Source organism: Lolium rigidum, chromosome 5 (genome assembly GCF_022539505.1).
Source record: "Lolium rigidum isolate FL_2022 chromosome 5, APGP_CSIRO_Lrig_0.1, whole genome shotgun sequence".
NCBI lineage: Eukaryota > Viridiplantae > Streptophyta > Magnoliopsida > Poales > Poaceae > Lolium > Lolium rigidum.
The window spans coordinates 76,926,008-76,945,382 of record NC_061512.1 but is presented as its reverse complement, the minus strand read 5'-3'; the positions used below and the strand labels follow the sequence as shown (position 1 = coordinate 76,945,382).

Here is a 19,375-nt window from a genome sequence, read left to right as displayed (position 1 = left end):
ACCTCCACTCCGGGGCGAACCCCATCTCTTCCGACAAGGAGAAGAAAGAAGGAGCAATGGAGAAGACCAAGGCCTCCCCCTCCGCCAGGCTCCCGCCGAAGAAGCGCTCCCGCATGTGGGCGGACAGCGAGGACGAAGATGATGACGAGGAAGGAGAAGAGGAGGAGGAGGAAGATGATTCCTCCTCTTCCGCTGGGTATCCGCCGACGAAGCGCTTCCGCGCTTGGGCGGACAGCGAGGATGATGATGATGACGAGGAGGAAGAGGCTCCGGCCAAAGGCTGGGACAACAGCGATGAGGAAGCCTCCGGAGGTAGCGCCGGTGGCAACTCCGATGCCGACGATGATGCTAGCGAGGACTAGCAATGTAGGACCAGTAACCCCTGAGCACTCGGCTCTTCTTTTGTTCTTCTTCGAGCAGTCGGCTCTTCATTGTAAGAAATGCCAATATTAACGAAGAATTTCTCTTAACTCGATTTCGCCGATTGTTAATTTGATCACAGCTCAACAAGCCGATGGTAACGCATCGGTAACATGCGGACCTTGCCCAAATCCAGATCCCCAAACCTCCGACCGAATAGGTCCAATCCGCAGTTACTGAACGTAGTGTAGCAAGGGGTCCTTCAGGGCAAGCTGCCCCCCGAGCCTTAGTCAAGGCGAGAAAGGTAGTGAGCCAGCCAAGTGTGTCGCCATTGGTCTCAAATCATAACGCAGAGCCAGCCGATTTCAACAAAAATCGGCTTCCCAAAGCAGAGAGCCTTCAGGGTGAGTTGCCCCCCGAGTTTCCTCAGTGCGCCTCTTCGTCTTTGCAGGTCAGATCGGCTCCCTTCCTTTGGTGGATCTGATGCAACCCACCCTTAACCTGATCTGTACACCCAATTCTGCTCTTGGCTTTGTTCTTGAAGAGAAGATCTGAGCTATTAAACCACTCCCTTGAGGAGTTCTTTCATTGGGGTCTCTCTTCGTAGCTCACTTCCTGTTCCACTGACCTTCTGGTTAGAACAATTGTACCTCTTGAGTCGATGGCCATGCATCGGCTTTATATTCTTCAGGCGATGTCTGCTGCATCGGCTGTGCTTAAATTTTTTTGAATTTTTTACGGCCGATTTATGTGTCGGCCCCCATACTTGATACTCCTACTGCATATCCTCGTGTTTTATCCACCTAGGTGCCCCCCGAGCCGATTCTGTCAAGAGAATTGATGGTATCGGCTCTTTAGGTAGTCCCTGTTGGGTCAAACGTTGAACCCAGGCAGAATGGATGGTGAGGATAATTTTGGCCGATTGCTGGAATCGGCCTCCACGTTGCTGGTTCGATGAAGGTTTTTGTAATGTTCCTCCATAAATCCTTGGGGCCGATCTCCTGGATCGGCATCGCCACGTTTGCTCGCTGATTTGCTCCAACTACATGGCTAGGCCAGCAGATACGACCAGCCTAACTTCATCCTCTGTCACACTGATGCGCTCGCTATCGTCCACTTTGAGTGTATCGTTTATTCCTCGAGCAGCAAACTCCGCCGGGAGGATGAACACCATGTTTGTGCCAGCCGATGTTTCATCATCGGCTTTCCTTTGCTTGGGGCGCCACTCTTTTCTTTGTGGCCGACCTTCTTCGTCCAGGGTTCGCTGAATTTTGGCGGCCAGGTCAGGCCGTGCCTTCCTCAACGTGTGCAAGTATAACCTTTCGGCTTCTTCTAACGCACGTAGTCGCTGAACCCTTCGCTTTTGGGAGCGGCTGAGACCATCAGGGCACCACCTTGGCCGGTGGTACCTGTCTTCTTCTTCTTCCCCCTTGTCTTCTAAATCCTCGAGATCTTCCAACCGAGGGGACTCAGCGTGTTTGCTTCGAGGCGGGAGAGGCCCTAAGCGTTGGAACACAGACACGTTGGCCGCCTCCTTCTTTTTCTGGTTACATTCTGTGCAATTGCCGATTGTAGGCAATCGGCTCATTCCTGAATCCCAGCAGTGTCTGAAGAAGGGGCAGTCCCAATGCCTGTCCATGTCGTCTTGCTCCCTCGACTCTTCCTTGGCGTGGCGCTCATATCGCTCCTCATCGCGATCATGCCGACGATGTCTCCTGTCGTCCCTAGTCAGACGATCTTTTTCATCATCGTCGCTTGTGTCGCCGGCGTTGGTCATACTGACTCACATACTTGTTGAGGAGGTGATCAGAGAGAGGTCGTTGATATCTTATGTTCTTCACTTCTCCCTCTGTGACGTAGCGCTTGCCGTCTTGGCGGAGCCGATCGGGTGGAGCGGCTTCCTCTGTGTCTTTGCTATGAGAGCAGCTGCCCTCATCCCCGTCCTTCTCGGAGTGGTGTCCAAGCCCTACCATGTTGATGTCGCACGAGAGATCTGGCTGGCACCCTCCATGGTAAGTATACTCCACCATGTTAACGGCGGGGAAGGGGTGTGTGTCGACCTTCATGGCGTACTGGTTGAAAATTAATCGTCCATTTTCTATCGCCATTTGGATCTGCTGACGCCACACCCTGCAGTCGTTAGTGGTATGGGTGAACGTGTTATGCCACTTGCAGTATGGCTTTCCGTTCAGCTCCTGCACCGTAGGAACCTTGTGGCCTTCGGGTATCTTTATATGCTTCTCCGTGAGTAAGAGATCGAAAATCTGCTCAGTTTTAGTCACGTCGAAGTCGAACCCTTTTGGAGGGCCTGGTGGCTTCACCCATTTGCAGGATACGGGGCCTGCCGCTCGAGTCCATTCAGCCACTGCGACCTCTCGTTCTCCCGCAGCACCTTCATCCTCGTCTGCGTCAACCATGGTAACCACGCGCTTGAATTTGTCCTGGTAAACATCTGGGTGGCGCTGTTCATACGCTGACAGCTTCTGCACCATGTGCGCTAATGAAGGATAGTATGCTTGGGAGGCCACGTCCTTAATCGATGATGATAGACCCACCACCGCCAACTCGACTGCTTCTTTTTCACTTACGTGAACCGAATAGCATCGGTTCCTCACGGTCCTGAAGCGCTGGATGTATTCTGACACCGTTTCCCCGCGCTTCTGTCGCACTTGTGCCAGATCGGCAATGCCAGCCTCGGAAGCCTCTGAGTGATATTGCTCATGGAACCGCTCTTCCAACTGCTTCCAAGTCCTGACTGAGTTTGGTGGCAGCGATGTATACCACCCGAAAGCCGATCCTGTGAGGGACTGTGCGAAGAACCTCACACGTAGCTCGTCTGACGCTGAGGCTGCGTCACTGACTGCGCCAAATATCGGCTCACATGCTCGATGGAGCTGGAACCATCTGATCCACTAAACTTTGTGAAGTCCGGGAGCCGATATTTGGGTGGTAGCGGGATCAATTCGTACTAGTTGGGGTACGGCTTGGTATAGCCGACTGTCTTCCTTTTCGGCATCATGCCGAACTGATCTTTCAGAATCGTACAAATCTGATCCGCGGTGATGGCTGAAGGTGTCGAACCACGAAGATTCGCCGGGGTGGCATACTTAACCAGCCATGCTTGTTTTTCCGGTTCGAGCCGATCGCGGAGTTGGGCTCTGGAGGTTTGTCGGAGTGGCGTATTTAGCTAGCCACGTACGCTTCGGGGTCTGCCCCCGACGTCCCTCTGTTGTTCCGAAGTCCCCGCCGTTGCGGCTCGGTTCGAGAGTGCCCAGGTACTGCAGTCTGGCACGTATGCGCACGTGTATCCGTGTGGGATCTCCTTGGGCGCCTCATGTAGAAATTGGTAGTCACTGGGGTCACCACCAATCTTGTAGACGACGTAGGCCGATGAGTTCGGCACTTCTGGCGCTGCCAAAGCGAACGGCAGCGGGGACGGGGCTCGGGTGGCACCTCTCCTTGGTGAGTCCCCGAGCTGGTCCCGACGGAGAGTACGATGGCTCATGATTTCTCGGATCACGCGAAGAGCGACACGCTCCAAAGTGTTCACCGAGGCTCTCGAGTGGCGGTGCGGCGAATGAGCCACCATGAAGTTGATCTCCTGACGCGGCGACTCGGTGCGTTCTTCGACGGGGTGGATAGGTCCACTCCATCGAGCGCGCCTTCAGGCGAGAACCCCTTCCACCTGATGCCATGGGAGCGGGTTCTATGGAAAGAGTCGATGAGGTCGGCTTCGAGGACTGCCTTGATCTCGTCATACTTCTTCTTGAGCTCGCCAGTCAGATCCTCGTAATTGACCGGAGTGCTTTCCGCCATCTCAGATGTAGATGGCGATACGGTGGATGTCGAAGATGTGTCCCACCGGGCGTGCCAGAATGTGTTGACGTCAGAAACCCACCGGCGGGCAGCGACTGGTCAACACCGTAGAGCCGGGAACAACTAGGGCTGCGGCTGGCCCCAGTCCCTCAGAGCGACGGCCCGCAAAGCCTCCTGGTCACACGTCCGATGCTATCGCAAGGGCGTGCCACCTGACCTATACTGGTCGGGGAAGGTGTGGATGATGCCTCGCTTAGTTTCTGCAGGGCATACATGTACACGTTAAATACGAGCCTCGATCGGCTCTCGAGGTTATCTGTGAATCGGCTCAAAGAGCCGATTCACCTATGATTCGTCCAAGGTGGCCGAATATATGGTGGTCTGCTGATCAAGATAAAGCTAATGAGATCTACGACGATTTAGGGTCTTCACCGCATAATCGGATCATCCTACTCACGATTGGGCCTCGCGCTCGCGTACGGTGATCGTAAGCCGATCCTAGACGGGGCCTAAAAACCAACACGAGGTTGATCCTCGGAACGTCCTGTCTAGGGCTAGCAAACTACACCCTACACGCCGCTGGATCCTCCAACCCTTTGTAAGGCCTAACTATTGCGGATGTTAAACTAATCCTTGAAGAATCAAGGAACAACCGTAACGGATCAGATCTACTAAATAATGACCAAGCGGGGTGCCGCCCCTACACCTAAGATGAGGTGTAAGGGCGGCTAGATGCGCAAGGGTTGCACTACGACAACATATGATGCTAAGAACAATGCAAACCCTAACACATCTAAGATAACTACGTTGCTCGCCATCAAAAAGGCTTCAGCACGAGCAACGCATGAACAACAGGGGCAGGCTCGTGCTGCCTAGATCGCAAGATGCGATCTAGGCAGCATGGTGCTTACCGGAGAAACCCTCGAGACGAAGGAGTTGGCGATGCGCCGAGATTTGTTTGTGTTGAACGTTGGTTGTTGTTTATTTCATAAACCCTAGATACATATTTATAGTCCGTAGACTTTCTAACGTGGGAATAATCCCAACCGTGCGCGAGGCGAACTCTAACTAACCGACACGGAATCTACTATGTTACAGATACAAGGGCAAACTAGCCCAAACTTTGCACGTAAGGCCGATTCACGTATTTCTTCCATATATCATCTTCAAGCCCATCTTGATCGCGGCCCACCTCTGACTTGGTCAAATTCTGGTGATAACAGAGAGGAAGAGGTCAAAGATATCCCTCTCAAGCAACCCTGCAACCACAAAGCAAGAAGTCTCTTGTGTCCCCAACACACCTAATAGGTGCACTAGTTCGGCGAAGAGATAGTGAAATACAAGTGGTATGAATGAATATGAGCAGTAGTACGGCGCCGAGAAAAGTGCTTGCTGGCGTGCGGTTGATGGTAGTAATATTGCGGGAAGTAAAGATGCGGTAAAACGAGTAAACAAGCAGCGATAGCGATATTTAGGAACAAGGCCTAGGGATCATACTTTCACTAGTGGACACTCTCAACATTGATCACATAACAGAATAAATAGATAGATGCTAGACTCTACACCATCTTGTTGGATGATGAACACCACTAAGCTGTGTAGGATTACACGAACCCTCAATCTCGGAGTTAACAAGCTCCACAATATTCAATGTTCATATTTAAATAACCTTAGAGTGCATAACAGATCAACATAACCAAACCAAGTACTAACATAGCATGCACACTTGTCACCTTCACACTACGAAAGGAGGAATAGATCACATCAATACTATCATAGCAATAGTTAACTTCATAATCTACAAGAGATCACAATCATAGCCTACGCCAAGTACTACACGATGCACACGGTGTCACCATTACACCGTGCGGGAGGAATAAACTACTTTAATAACATCACTAGAGTAGCACACAGATAAATTGTGATACAAAACACATTGCAATCATAAAGAGATATAAATAAGCACTTCACTATGCCATTCATAACAGCGAATAAGTATTCTGTGAAATATAGCCTAAGAGACCCACACGGTGCACACACTGACACCTTTACATACGTGGGACAAGGAGTCTCCGGAGATCACATAAGTAAAATCCACTTGACTAGCATAATGACATCTAGATTACAAGCATCATCATATGAATCTCAATCATGTAAGGCAGCTCATGAGATTATTGTATTGAAGTACATAGGAGAGAGATGAACCACATAGCTACCGGTACAGCCCCGAGCCTCGATGGAGAACTACTCCCTCCTCATGGGAGACAACAGTGTTGGTGAAGATGGCGGTGGTGTCGATGGAGAAGCCTTCCGGGGGCACTTCCCCGTCCCGGCGGCGTGCCGGAACAGAGACTCCTGTCCCCCGGATCTTGGCTTCGCGATGGCGGCGGCTCTGGAAGGTTTTCTCTGGTTTCGTCGAACGTGGTAGGGTTTTCGCGACGGAGACTTTAAGTAGGCGGAAGGGCAAGGTCGGTGGAGTCCTGGTGGGGCCACACACTAGGCCGGCGCGGCCAGGGCTTGGGCCGCGCCGCCCTACTGTGTCCCCATCTCGTGGCCCCACTTCGTTTCCTCTTCGGACTTCTGGAAGCTTCGTGTAAAAATAGGCCCCTGGGCGTTGATTTCGTCCAATTTCGAGAATATTTCCTTTGTAGGATTTCTGAAACCAAAAACAGCAGAAAACCGCAACTGGCTCTTCGGCATCTCGTTAATAGGTTAGTGCCGGAAAATGCATAAATATGACATAAAGTATGCATAAAACATGTAGATATCATCAATAATATGGCATGGAACATAAGAAATTATCGATACGTCGGAGACGTATCATCTAGCACTTAAGATTTGTTTGGTGATTGTTACTTCGTATTCGTTTATAGACGCTAGTACCGAAGGCTTCTGAGAGGAGGAAGTCTTCTACGAAGAAGAAGAAGAACACTTTAATCAGTACACCAACCAATGCAAGCTAATACCAATGCAAGCTCTACTATTGCCAAGTTACTACTGCAAGAGACTATGGCACTAGTATTGGTATTTAAAGTCTTATTCATCCAAACCCAAGTTTTGTCTTGCTTTAACTTTACTTTGATTTACCAAGGTATACTTGTTGTAGTAAATTTGTGTACAAGAGTAGAGTATCACCAGAGCTTCAAACTTAGTCTAGAGAGCTAAAACTTAGTTAGCACCCCTCATGATTAGTTGCTAGTGCTAAACTAAAATTGACTACTCTAGACGGGAACTTGTGAAGCAAATGATTTTGAAAACCTTGGAATGATGATTCATTCTTGAAAGTTTTGAAGGTGAATATGACTTTTGGTGAACAAGGTGACTCTTTGACAAAAACTGATGGTTGGGTTCGGATGCGATACCATTCCAATTTTCAAGTACCCCCACAATACCTGAATCTGGGTAGGGCTTAACTGGAAACTTATGTATTTTAGTATGGGTTCCCTCTGAACAAGCGTCATAGGGGTTACGCCGAGGCTGCCTCCGTTGAAAGTGAAATGACGTGAAATGAGGTGAATGTCCGACCCAAGCCCTGTGCAGTTCCCAGGATGGCGGTTTGTCATGGCTGGGAGGCCAAGCACATGGGGAGAGGTGCCTGTAGTAGGGTATGTAAATGAAAGGTTAGGATTGGTAGTCCGCACACTGAGTGTGATAAATCAGGGCCAGTTACCCCTGACGGACTATTACAATTATTGTGGCACAAGTGTACGACCTCTGCAGAGTGTAAAACTATTCGAATAGACGCATCCACGGTCATGGACAGTTGGAAAGGTCATACTGTTCCGCCATCAGAACTTTTCAAAAATGTGACTGGTGACTTGTGACTTGAACTTGAAAGGTGAATTTGACTTGATCACAACAGAGTTGTGGAATGTTCCCACTTGAGTTAGTTAGGCAAATAAAGAGTCTTTTACTACTAAGTGCTTATGAAATAAAACTGGGTGGATGCAAATGAACCTAGAGCTTAGAACCCCCTTACTATAGTTGATATTGCTTACACTAGTATTAGTTTGCGAGTACTTTAAAGTACTCATGGCTTTGTCCCTGGCTATTCAAATGGCCAGACTATGAAGAGGAGCACCAGTACCAAGAAGATGGACAACAGGACGTCTATGATAACTAGGACTACTCCTGACGTCAAGCGTTGCCTGTGGAGCAGATGGACCGCTACTACGTTTATTCCGCTGTGTGTCTTGTAATTGATCATTAGATCAAATGTTATTGTAAGACTGGATCATGTGATCCCTTGATGTAAGACCATTATGGTTTGTAATGAATGATGTTCTGTGATATCAATCTATTATGTCTCGCAAAAACAATATTCCTGGGATTGCGATGTATGACATAATAGGCATCTGGACTTAAAAATCTGGGTGTTGACAGTGCGCCTCTTACCTGCTTGCCGACGGGAGGAGGAGCTCGAAATTTGGGGGGACAGTGGAGGAGTGGGTAGAAATAGGCCAGGGGGCGCGACGGGAGGTGACGGAATCCTTCATGCCTCCCTTTTCACTTTTCGCCGATGCGCGTCGCAGCTCCCGCCATCTCCATTCTCATCTCCGCGCGTGCGCCGAAGATTTCTTTTTACATCAGCCGCCGTGAAAATTCGCGTGCACCGCTGGAAACTGCCGAACCGGGCATTACTCCAGGGCTTGGCCCGACGCTGCTTGAAGAAGCGGTTCGTGCAAGAACGCGGCTCCATCTAGGCAACCAAACGGGCCAAAAATTGCTCGATGCGAGCCAAGGGGCATGCATGCCACCAAACGAGCCCATAGCAGCCGAAACATTGATGGGCTGGATACGGGGTTGGCTAAACCTGGGTTCAACTACGCATTTTCCGGCAAAGCGGCTGATTGGGCCACAACACTTAAGCAAATCGTACACCATTCAAAAAAATGTGTATTTTTTCGAAACACGGTAGGCATGCTTCAGATTGAGTAAATCACCGCAAGCGTCTAGATATCGATGGAAATAATCAAAAAAATATTTCACCTTTATGAAATATCAAAGCATTAAACCTTGAGTTTAATCTTTTGCGAGCTAAGGGTGACATTGCTCCTTCTAACCATCCAATCACATACCAATAAAAGCATGTTTTTATTAAGGACATGGATTTTCTGAGTTTAGATAAAATTAAATCTTGTAAAACTTGACCAAACATACTAAATATATACATAAAGTTCTATAATACAAGATACATATAAGATATATATATATAAATATATATAGAACCCAACTATTCTCGAACCCCCCGTAAGAGTGGTTCTAGAATAGCTATTCTCGAACCCCCTGGCCCAACTCTAAAATCCGACCGATCCGGCAGAACCAACCAGCCGGAAAAACTAGCGACCCACCTTCGTACCTTATCCGAACTCCTCCACGCACCTACTTCACCTTCTTCCCAATCGACGGCAACCCGGCCGAACTCCCGCTTCAGCTTCTTCCTGCCGGAGGCAGCTACTCCCCGGCGCGGCTCCCAAACTCCTGCCCCGGCTTCTTCCCGTCGGCGAACTCCGTGGCGAGGCTCCCAGATTCCCGCCATGGCTTCTTCCCGTGCGGTGGTCGTGAACTCCCCGGCACAGGTCCCGAACTCAATGCAGATGAAGCCGGAGCAGGAGTTCGGGACCTGTGCCGGGGAGTTCACGACCACCGCACGGGAAGAAGCCATGGCGGGAATCTGGGAGCCTCGCCACGGAGTTCGCCGACGGGAAGAAGCCGGGGCAGGAGTTTGGGAGCCGCGTCGGGGAGTAGGTGCCTCCGGCAGGAAGAAGCTGAAGCGGGAGTTCAAATTATGTAAAGTTTTTTGTCAAGTTTTAAGAAAAATTATTAATATGTACAATACAGCATCATTATCGTTAGAAACATCATGAATGTACTTTCTCATGATATCTACATATAATTATTTGTTGATAGCTTTTATTTCTAAAAGTTAGGTCAAACTTTACATAGCTTGACTTTTAAAAAAAGTCTTATTAATTGAAATGGAGGGGGTACTTCAAATAATTATCATAGCATTCATTTTATACTGTGTATGGTGATCATTTTGCCTCTATGTTTAGTTAAAGTTTTCAAAGCTCAATTTTCGCAAAACCTAGAATGTATGGACAGAGGGATTCTCTCTGAGACCAACCTACTTGTATCACTTTTTATATTTTTGCAACTTGTTACATCACTATTGATATCCAATGGGAAAATATATAGTACTCTTGCTGCATATGATTTGGGTACAAAGAAGGAAATAGGGACTCCTAAACCAATACTTGATACTCCTTAACAGTTACTACCCCCCTCCAAACTCGAAAAAAATATATAAATTGGTCGTATCTCTACCAGCTCAAACTGGAAAAAAACTGAACATAAAATACAATTAAATGAGATTGTCAAGTTGGATACCATAAAATGCTCGGAATTGGATGAGATCTGGGCCACAAGTCACTAACAAAGTGAGCAAATTATCACGAAATTCCAATTGTCACACCTAACAAACACAAAGAAATAAAGAGAAATGCCTTGGTGTTTTTCGCTCTGTTGTATTTATGCATGGCTACACCGGCGTGGTTTATGCACAGCCCTTTGTTTGAGCCCCATTCTTCTTTTGCTGAGTGTGTTCCTCACCTTCACTCCGGAGGTTTCCTCTTCTTCGGTACACTTGGCCTTCTCCCAGAGAAAAACCCTGGTCAAGGGTCCATACTCATAGGTTCGGGGAAAGAAAACTGAAACCTCCAAGCATGTTGTTCCAATTTGGTATCTTCAAGAGTGCTCCTCTTCTTGGACATCCGACCAACTCGACTCCTGATTCATTATTGTTGAAAGAACGTTGTGTCATAAAAATATGCTTTCTTTTTGTGATGAAGGTGCATGCAGAATTCTTGAAAGATGTTTAAAAACTTATCGGGTTTGTATGGGATATTCAAATTTGACATGATGAATTAAATAGCTACCAGGTGTGGATGTTGTATTAAACATTTGCTATATAGTATGGCAGAAACATGATGAGGATATGACTGAACACAGTGAGAGAAAAACAGTAGATGTTGTTGTGCCATTGTTATTTCGGGAACTGATACATGCTGCATTCTTCAGTACAATTCTTAGCTCATCATCGATGCAACTTGCAGCATAGAATCGGTCTTAAAAGGAGCAATATTTAGCTAACCATGTGTTGCACATTTTCCAGGAAATATTTTTTTTACCATATACAGAAATCGATGACTTAATATTAGACACCAGAGGATTCGAGTTTTGGATCAAGCAATCACATTTCAGAATGACGAATGAAGATGCACAAGGGTAAAAGAAGTGAACTGTTTTGTTGCTGGCATGATTGGGGCCCTGACATGATGAGCCTCGGCGACCCACGAGACTTACGCCTTCATGTTAAAATGCTATGATCCCGCTTGTGATATACTTGTACATGTGTCATGTTGAACTTTCAGTTGTCCCAGGATGTTAGTTTGGTTATGTGCTATTGTTTAAAGTTCTGATCGTTTTGGTTTTGTAACAGAAAGTTTGGTGATGTGGTGTAAGGGTATTAAAGTCTGGAAGTTAGCCAGCTTTACTGTGATGGGAGTCTTGTAAGCAGGATCTGAACCTGACTATCTCAATTTCAGAAAATTGGGGCCGTGTGGCCCTTTTCTCGATTAAAAAAGAGAAGTGAATGTGTGAGGAGTTTTACTTCAGAAGCGGTGCATGACCGCCACTTGAGAATGAATGGGTTTCTTTGTCTCCTCTGGCAAGATGTGCAAATTCTCTTTAACCTGAACCAGAACATACAATTCAAATACATTTTAGTATAACCACAGTGGAGGCTTGTACATGTATAAGGCATAAATCGTGTTGAAAAGAGAGCAATCCAAATCCAAATAAATAAAAGAGAAGAGGCTGAGTCTAGACCCCCGTGGCAAATCGTCCTGATACCTGATAACGTGAACCAGAACATGGGCCTTATTCAGAATTACAGTACAACATATCATGCGACAGTGCTAATTTAAGCATGGTTTAAATCAGCATTTGCACGCATAGGGATTTGTTTCCACAAGAGTCATGGCGAGACAGCGCCTGGCTTTTCAGAGCCCCAATCAGCGGCACGGCGACGCCGGTACTGGAGAAGAGACGACGTGGTAGAGAAAAACTGCTCGCGGGCGTGCAGGAGCAGAGGACTTATGGATGCTCATCGGTACGATGTTCGTCGTCGTCCCCGTCGTCCGCCATGATCGCGCCTGGCTTTTCAGTGCCCCAATCAGCGGCGGCGATGTCATCCAGTCCAGACAACGCTGGTACCCGAGAAGAGACAACGTGGTAGAGAAAAAACTGCTCGCGCGCGTGCAGGAGCAGAGGACTTATGGATGGATGCTCGTCGGTGCGGTGTTCGTCGTCGTCGCCGTCGTCCGCCATGATCGCCAGCTGGCCACCTTCCGCATGTCAACTGGAAAATGACGGGTGAATAATCTGAAGCTGGAACTCGATGGTGCCTCCTGCGTGAGATTGGTTGCGTTGCGTACGTCTTAGCGCCCATCCGAATCCGGATTGCTGTGCTTCTCCGTCTTCGACTCCAACTCTATCTTTTTCCTCGATCAGAACATATGGAACTATGAATCCGGCTCGGCTCTGGCTGTCATGAATCCGACTCGGAGAATAGCAGTTCTCGATCAATATAAGGGGCAGGCACCCTTAGGCACCCACCCGTTTACTCTCCACGATTCCATCGAGCAAACCACGTCCGCTCCATCAGACAAACTCTTGATCGAGCTTACGTGCTAGCCAGCCAACAGCGCGAGATCAATCAAACCCATCGAAGAGCTAGCGAAGCAGCTAACATGGGCTGCAGCATGAGTCGTCTCGTGAAGGCCACGATCGCGCTGGTCATCCTGGTCCTCCTCTTCATGCCAGCGGCCATGGCGTCCACCGTAGCCAGCTTCGACGCCACACAGAGCCAGCACCTGCCGCTGCCTCGCGGAACTGTCCGCGGACCAGAGAGTGTCGCCTTCGACGGCCAGGGCCACGGCCCCTACAGCGGTGTCTCCGACGGCCGCGTGCTCAAGTGGAACGGCAGCAAGCTCGGATGGACCACCTACACGCACGCCCCCGGCTACGACAGCAAGCTCTGCACCGCGTCCAGGCTGCGCCCAGAGACCGCCACCGAGAGCCGCTGCGGCCGCCCTCTCGGCCTGCGCTTCCACCAGAAGACTGGAGACTGTTAGAGATGTAATAGGAAGAGTTCTATATTTGTGTAAACTGTGTAAACCGAGTCCTGTACGACTCTGCCCATCGAGGCTCATATAACGCGCAACCCCGTACGAGGCAAAGTACGGTTTCTAGCCATACGATTAATATGGTATCAGAGCCCTCCTCTCCCGACATCTAGCTCTCGACGAAAACAAAATCGCTGCCGCCGCCGCCACAGCTGGTCTGTCGCCGCCGCCGCTGCCACGAACCGTCGCTGCTGCAGCTTCTCTGCCGCCGACGACACACACAAGCCCACACCTACGACGCCCCAACCAACGATCCGACGAAAAACCTAGCCGCGCCCGCACCTGATCTCACGATCCGTGCCGCCGCCGCCACAACGACCGACGACCAACGACCTCGCCGCCGGTGCACCTGACAGCTGTGCCCCTGCCGCTCAAGATCCTGCTGCTGCCTCCGATCGTCTCGATCCGCTGCAGCCCCAAAACTCTGTCGCACGTCTGCCGCGACAGCAAAAAGAACCGAATCTCTGCCGTGGCAGGAGTTCGGCTGTTGATCAAGATCTACTCCAATGGCTTCTTCGTCGTCGGCTACCTCCTTGGCTGCTGCTCTCGGTGCTCCTCCCACTCAGCTTTTGACGCGTGAGAACGCTCTCGTATGGAAGGCACTTGTTGTTCCTGCCCTTCGTGGTGCGTGTGTTCTTGAGCTAGTTGAAGGTTCTGATGAAGCTCCAGTCAAGCTCCTAGAGACAGAGGATGTTAACAAGAAGAAGGTAACAGTGCAAAACCCTGAGTACACTTCATGGATTGCTCGTGATCAGCAAGTTCTAAGATGGCTCCTCAATGCCCTCTCTCCTGATGTTCTTGCTCATGTTCTTGGTATGGGGTCCTCGGCTGAGGCCTGGACTGCTATCAACAGCCATGTTTCTGGTGCCTCCAAGACCAGAATCCAACACCTCCGCACTGCCCTTGTTGAGACAAAGAAAAAGGATATGTCTGCTGAAAAGTATTTTGCTAAGATGAAAACTATTGCTCTTGAGCTTGCTTCTGCAGGAAAGCCACTTGATGATGATGAGATCGTTTGGTATGTTCTGCAAGGACTTGGCAGCCCTTACAACTCGCTCATTACTGCTGTCCGCGCAAATCCTGGGACATCTTTGTCTGATCTGTTCAGCCAGGTACAAGCCTTCGATCGCATGCACAAGGATGAAGATCCCGGTTTCTCCTCGTCTGCCAATGTTGCTCGCCGTGGAGGTGGTGCGCCCTCCCGTGGTCAGGATCGGTGGCAGGATGATCGTGGGCGTCAGGATGATCGCTGGCGTGATGATCGTCCACGTCGTCGTGATGATGATGATCGTGGCAGGCAGCAGGAGTATCGTGGACGCTATGATGACCGTGGTCGTGATGATCGTGGATATCGTGGACGTAATGGAGGTGGCTACCGTGGTGGCTATCAAGGCCGTCGTCAGGATGATGATCGTCCACGTGGGGACAGGCGTGATAATGGTGGAGGGCGTGGCCGTGGTGATCGGCGCCCCACTCCCTTTGTTGACACCACTTGTCAGATTTGTGATATACATGGGCATCCTGCAAAAGACTGTTGGTGGCGCTATGGAGATGATCAACGCGATAATGGAGACCGTGGAAACAAAGGTGCCAACTTTGCTGCTTATGGAGTTGACACAAATTGGTACTATGATACCGGCGCCATCGACCACATCACCGGACAGCTGAACAAGCTTTCCACACATGATACATATAATGGGCAAGACCGTGTTCGCACGGCTGAAGGTACAGGTATGCACATTAGTCATATTGGTCATTCAATTTTGCGCACCCCTCATAATTCTTTTGATTTACATGACATATTACATGTTCCTAGTGCTTCCAAAAATCTACTATCTGTTCATCGTTTTACACTTGATAATCATGTCTATATTGAATTTCATCCTTTCTTCTTTTTGATCAAGGACCAAGCAACACACCAAATTCTGTTTAGAGGCCCATGCTATGGAGGTCTTTATCCCTTGATGCCTATCTCCAATGAGTCCTCCAAGCATGCTTTCGTTACAATAAAGCCGTCTTCCTCTACATGGCATCGTCGCTTAGGACATCCATCTTCGTTCGTCGTTCAACAAGTTCTTAGAAGAAATAAAATAGATTACACTCCAGAGATTACTCCATATGTTTGTGATTCTTGTCAATTGGCAAAGAGTCATCAGCTACCATACCCCATCTCCACCAGTAGATCCACTGTTCCTTTGGAACAGATTTTTTCTGATGTATGGGGGCCCGCACCTCTTTCTGCTGGGAAACATGCATACTATGTAAGCTTTATTGATGATTTTAGCAAGTTCACTTGGATATATTTGCTCAAAAAGCGTTCTGATGTTTATCAAGCTTTTCTTAATTATCAGCAATATGTCGAGCGTAAGTTTGATAGGAAAATTATTACTATGCAAACTGATTGGGGTGGTGAGTATGAGAAACTCAATGCTTTCTTTCAAAAACAAGGGATCACACATCATGTCTCATGTCCTCATGCACATCAACAAAATGGTTCTGCTGAGAGAAAACACCGTCACATAGTTGAAGTTGGTCTTGCTTTACTTGCTAATGCATCTATGCCTCTCAAATATTGGGATGAAGCCTTCCTCACAGCTACTTTTCTCATAAATTTGCTTCCTAGTAAAGTTATCAATCTTGACACTCCCTGCGAACGTCTTCTTCATGTCCCACCCAATTATGATGCTCTTCGTGTTTTTGGCTGTGCTTGTTGGCCAAATCTTCGTCCTTATAATGCACGGAAACTTGCTTTTCGTTCTACACGGTGTGTTTTCCTTGGCTATAGTCCTCTCCATAAAGGTGTCAAGTGTCTAGATATGTCTACAGGACGTGTGTATATTTCTCGTGATGTTGTGTTTGATGAAAATGTTTTTCCGTTTGCCTCTCTTCGTCCTAACGCTGGTCCTCTCCTTAGGAAAGAAATTCTTCTTCTCCCGTCATGTCAAAACACTTCCTCTGAGGGTGCACAAAATATTGATGATCATATGCCTTTTATTGTGCCTGTTACTAATGCATTGCAGGGTGGTGATTCTCCTGTTGAAAATTCTGTTCAAAACAGTGAAGAAATCAGTTCACAAAATGATGTTGAAATTAGCTCACAAAATGCTGAAAATGGTGCTGAACACGAAGCAGATTCCCAGGAACATTCTCTGGCTCACGCTGATCCCGACGCGCCCGATCCCGAGGATACGCCTGCTGTGTCGCCCGTTCCGTCGTTGACCAGCAGGGACAGCAGCACTGGGCCCTCTCGCGCGGGTGCTGGCCACACGCCCGGCCGACCGCGCCCATGTGCGTCCGTCTCGCCCAGCAGCGTCGCGCCAGCTGGCGCCGCGCGGTCCCCCGCCCCGCACGCTGCCCCGCACGCATCAGACGCGGCAGCATCTGCCCAGTCAGCTGCTCCCTTCTCTCCTGCAGGATCTTCTGCGGCCAGTTCAACTGCGGATGGTTCTGCCGCTAGTACTGATTCTGGCCAAAATGTTGCACATGCACCTGCTTCCTCGCCTCCTGGTGTTCGCACTCGGCTTCAGAAAGGTATACGAAATCCCAAACAATATACTGATGGTACTGTTCGCTACGGTATGCTCTCGTCCACAGGTGAACCATGTTCTACTTCTGAGGCACTCCAAGATCCAAATTGGCGTCATGCGATGCAAGATGAATTCAATGCACTCATTGACAACAAAACTTGGCACTTAGTTCCTCCCGGTCGTGATAAAAATCTGATTGCTTGCAAGTGGGTTTATCGTATCAAGAGAAGATCGGATGGTTCCATTGACGGATATAAAGCACGTTTGGTTGCAAAAGGCTTTAAGCAAAGGTATGGCCTTGATTATGAGGATACTTTCAGTCCTGTCGTGAAGATTGCTACTATCAGGATTGTGTTATCTATTTCTGTCTCTCGTGGATGGAGTCTTCGACAGCTAGATGTCAAGAACGCGTTTCTACATGGTGTTCTGGAAGAGGAGGTCTACATGAAACAACCCCCTGGTTTTGAAGACCCTCATGCTCCTCATTATATCTGCAAACTTGACAAAGCATTGTATGGATTGAAACAAGCCCCTCGAGCATGGTATTCACGGTTGAGTTCTAAGCTCTGTGATCTTGGTTTTACACCATCTAAGGCTGATACATCATTGTTTCTGTTCAACAAGTCTGGTATCATTGTTTTTGTCTTGGTTTATGTTGATGATATTATTGTGACTAGTTCCTCAGATCATGCCATTACAGCTCTTGTTCAGAGTCTCAACAAGCATTTTGCCATCAAGGATCTTGGTGATCTACACTATTTTCTTGGTATTGAGGTTAAAAAGGTGCCTCATGGTCTGTTATTGACTCAGGAAAAATATGCCTCAGACTTAATTGCTAATGCTGGTCTGCGCTACTGTAAGTCAGCCCCTACACCATTGTCCTCTTCTGAGCAGTTGTCTCTTACTGATGGTACACCTCTTGGTCCTGAAGATAGTACACAATATAGAAGTATTGTTGGAGCTTTACAATATTTGACTTTAACTCGTCCAGATTTGGCTTTCTCAGTCAACAAAGTATGTCAGTACCTTCATGCTCCTACTACAGAACATTGGACAGCTGTGAAACGTATTCTACGATATGTGAAGGATACGGTGAAACTTGGGATCACCTTTTCACGGTCCTCTTCTACGTTCCTCAGTGCCTTTTCTGATGCAGACTGGGCTGGCTCTCTTGATGACAGACGTTCCACTGGTGGTTTCGCTGTTTTTGTTGGACCAAATTTGGTCTCCTGGAGTGCTCGTAAGCAAGCTACGGTGTCTCGTTCTAGTACTGAAGCTGAGTACAAAGCCTTGGCTAATGCCACCACTGAGTTGATTTGGGTTGAGGCCCTTCTCGTTGAACTTGGAGTAAAACTGAAGGAAAAACCAAGTCTCTGGTGTGACAATCTAGGTGCTACCTATTTGTCTGCAAATCCAGTATTTCATGCTCGTACTAAGCACATTGAGATTGATTTTCATTTTGTTCGTGAACGAGTTGCTAATAATCGGTTGGCTATAAAGTTTGTGTCAAGCAAGGATCAAGTTGCTGATGGTTTTACCAAGGCGCTACCTGTCAAGGGCTTAATAGAATTCAGGCGTAATCTCAACCTGTCCACAGGTTTAGATTAAGGGGGGCTGTTAGAGATGTAATAGGAAGAGTTCTATATTTGTGTAAACTGTGTAAACCGAGTCCTGTACGACTCTGCCCATCGAGGCTCATATAACGCGCAACCCCGTACGAGGCAAAGTACGGTTTCTAGCCATACGATTAATAGAGACCTCTACATCGCCGATGCCTACAAGGGGCTCATGCGGGTCGGGCCAGGCGGCGGGGAGGCGACGGTGCTGGTCAACGAGGTCAACGGCGTGCCTCTCCGCTTCACCAACGGGGTCGACGTCGACCAGATCACCGGCCAAGTCTACTTCACCGACAGCTCCATGAACTACCCCAGATCGCAGCATGAGATGGTTACCAAGACTGGGGACTCAACGGGACGTCTCATGAGGTACGATCCACGAACTTCAGATGTCACGGTGCTCCAAGCTGGCCTAACGTACCCGAACGGCGTCGCCGTCAGCACTGACCGGTCGCACCTCGTCGTCGCTTCTACCGGGCCATGCAAGCTCCTCAGGCACTGGATCAAAGGGCCCAAGGCAGGCACACATGAGCCTTTTGCAGACCTACCCGGCTACCCTGATAATGTGAGGCCCGACAGGAGAGGAGGCTACTGGGTGGCGTTACACCGTGAGAAGAATGAGCTGCCCTTTGGTCGAGATAGCCATCTGCTCGCTGTGAGGATCAGTGCCAACGGGAAGATAGTCGAAGAGATGACAGGGCCAAAGAGCGTGAGGCCCACTGAGATTATGGAGAGGGACAACGGCAAATTCTACATGGGTTCTGTCGAGCTACCATATGTTAGTGTAGTCACACGCAAATAGACAGTT

At 48.7% G+C, this 19,375-nt stretch overlaps 1 protein-coding gene across 1 annotated transcript; it reads left to right on the top strand.

The window, feature by feature from the left end:
- Positions 1-12,989: 12,989 nt before the first annotated feature.
- On the top strand, positions 12,990-19,369 carry LOC124651696 (protein STRICTOSIDINE SYNTHASE-LIKE 10-like). The gene is made up of 2 exons (XM_047190740.1): positions 12,990-13,368; positions 18,708-19,369. The coding sequence occupies exons 1-2, from the start codon at positions 12,990-12,992 to the stop codon at positions 19,367-19,369; spliced, it is 1,041 nt and encodes a 346-aa protein (XP_047046696.1).
- Positions 19,370-19,375: the final 6 nt, after the last annotated feature.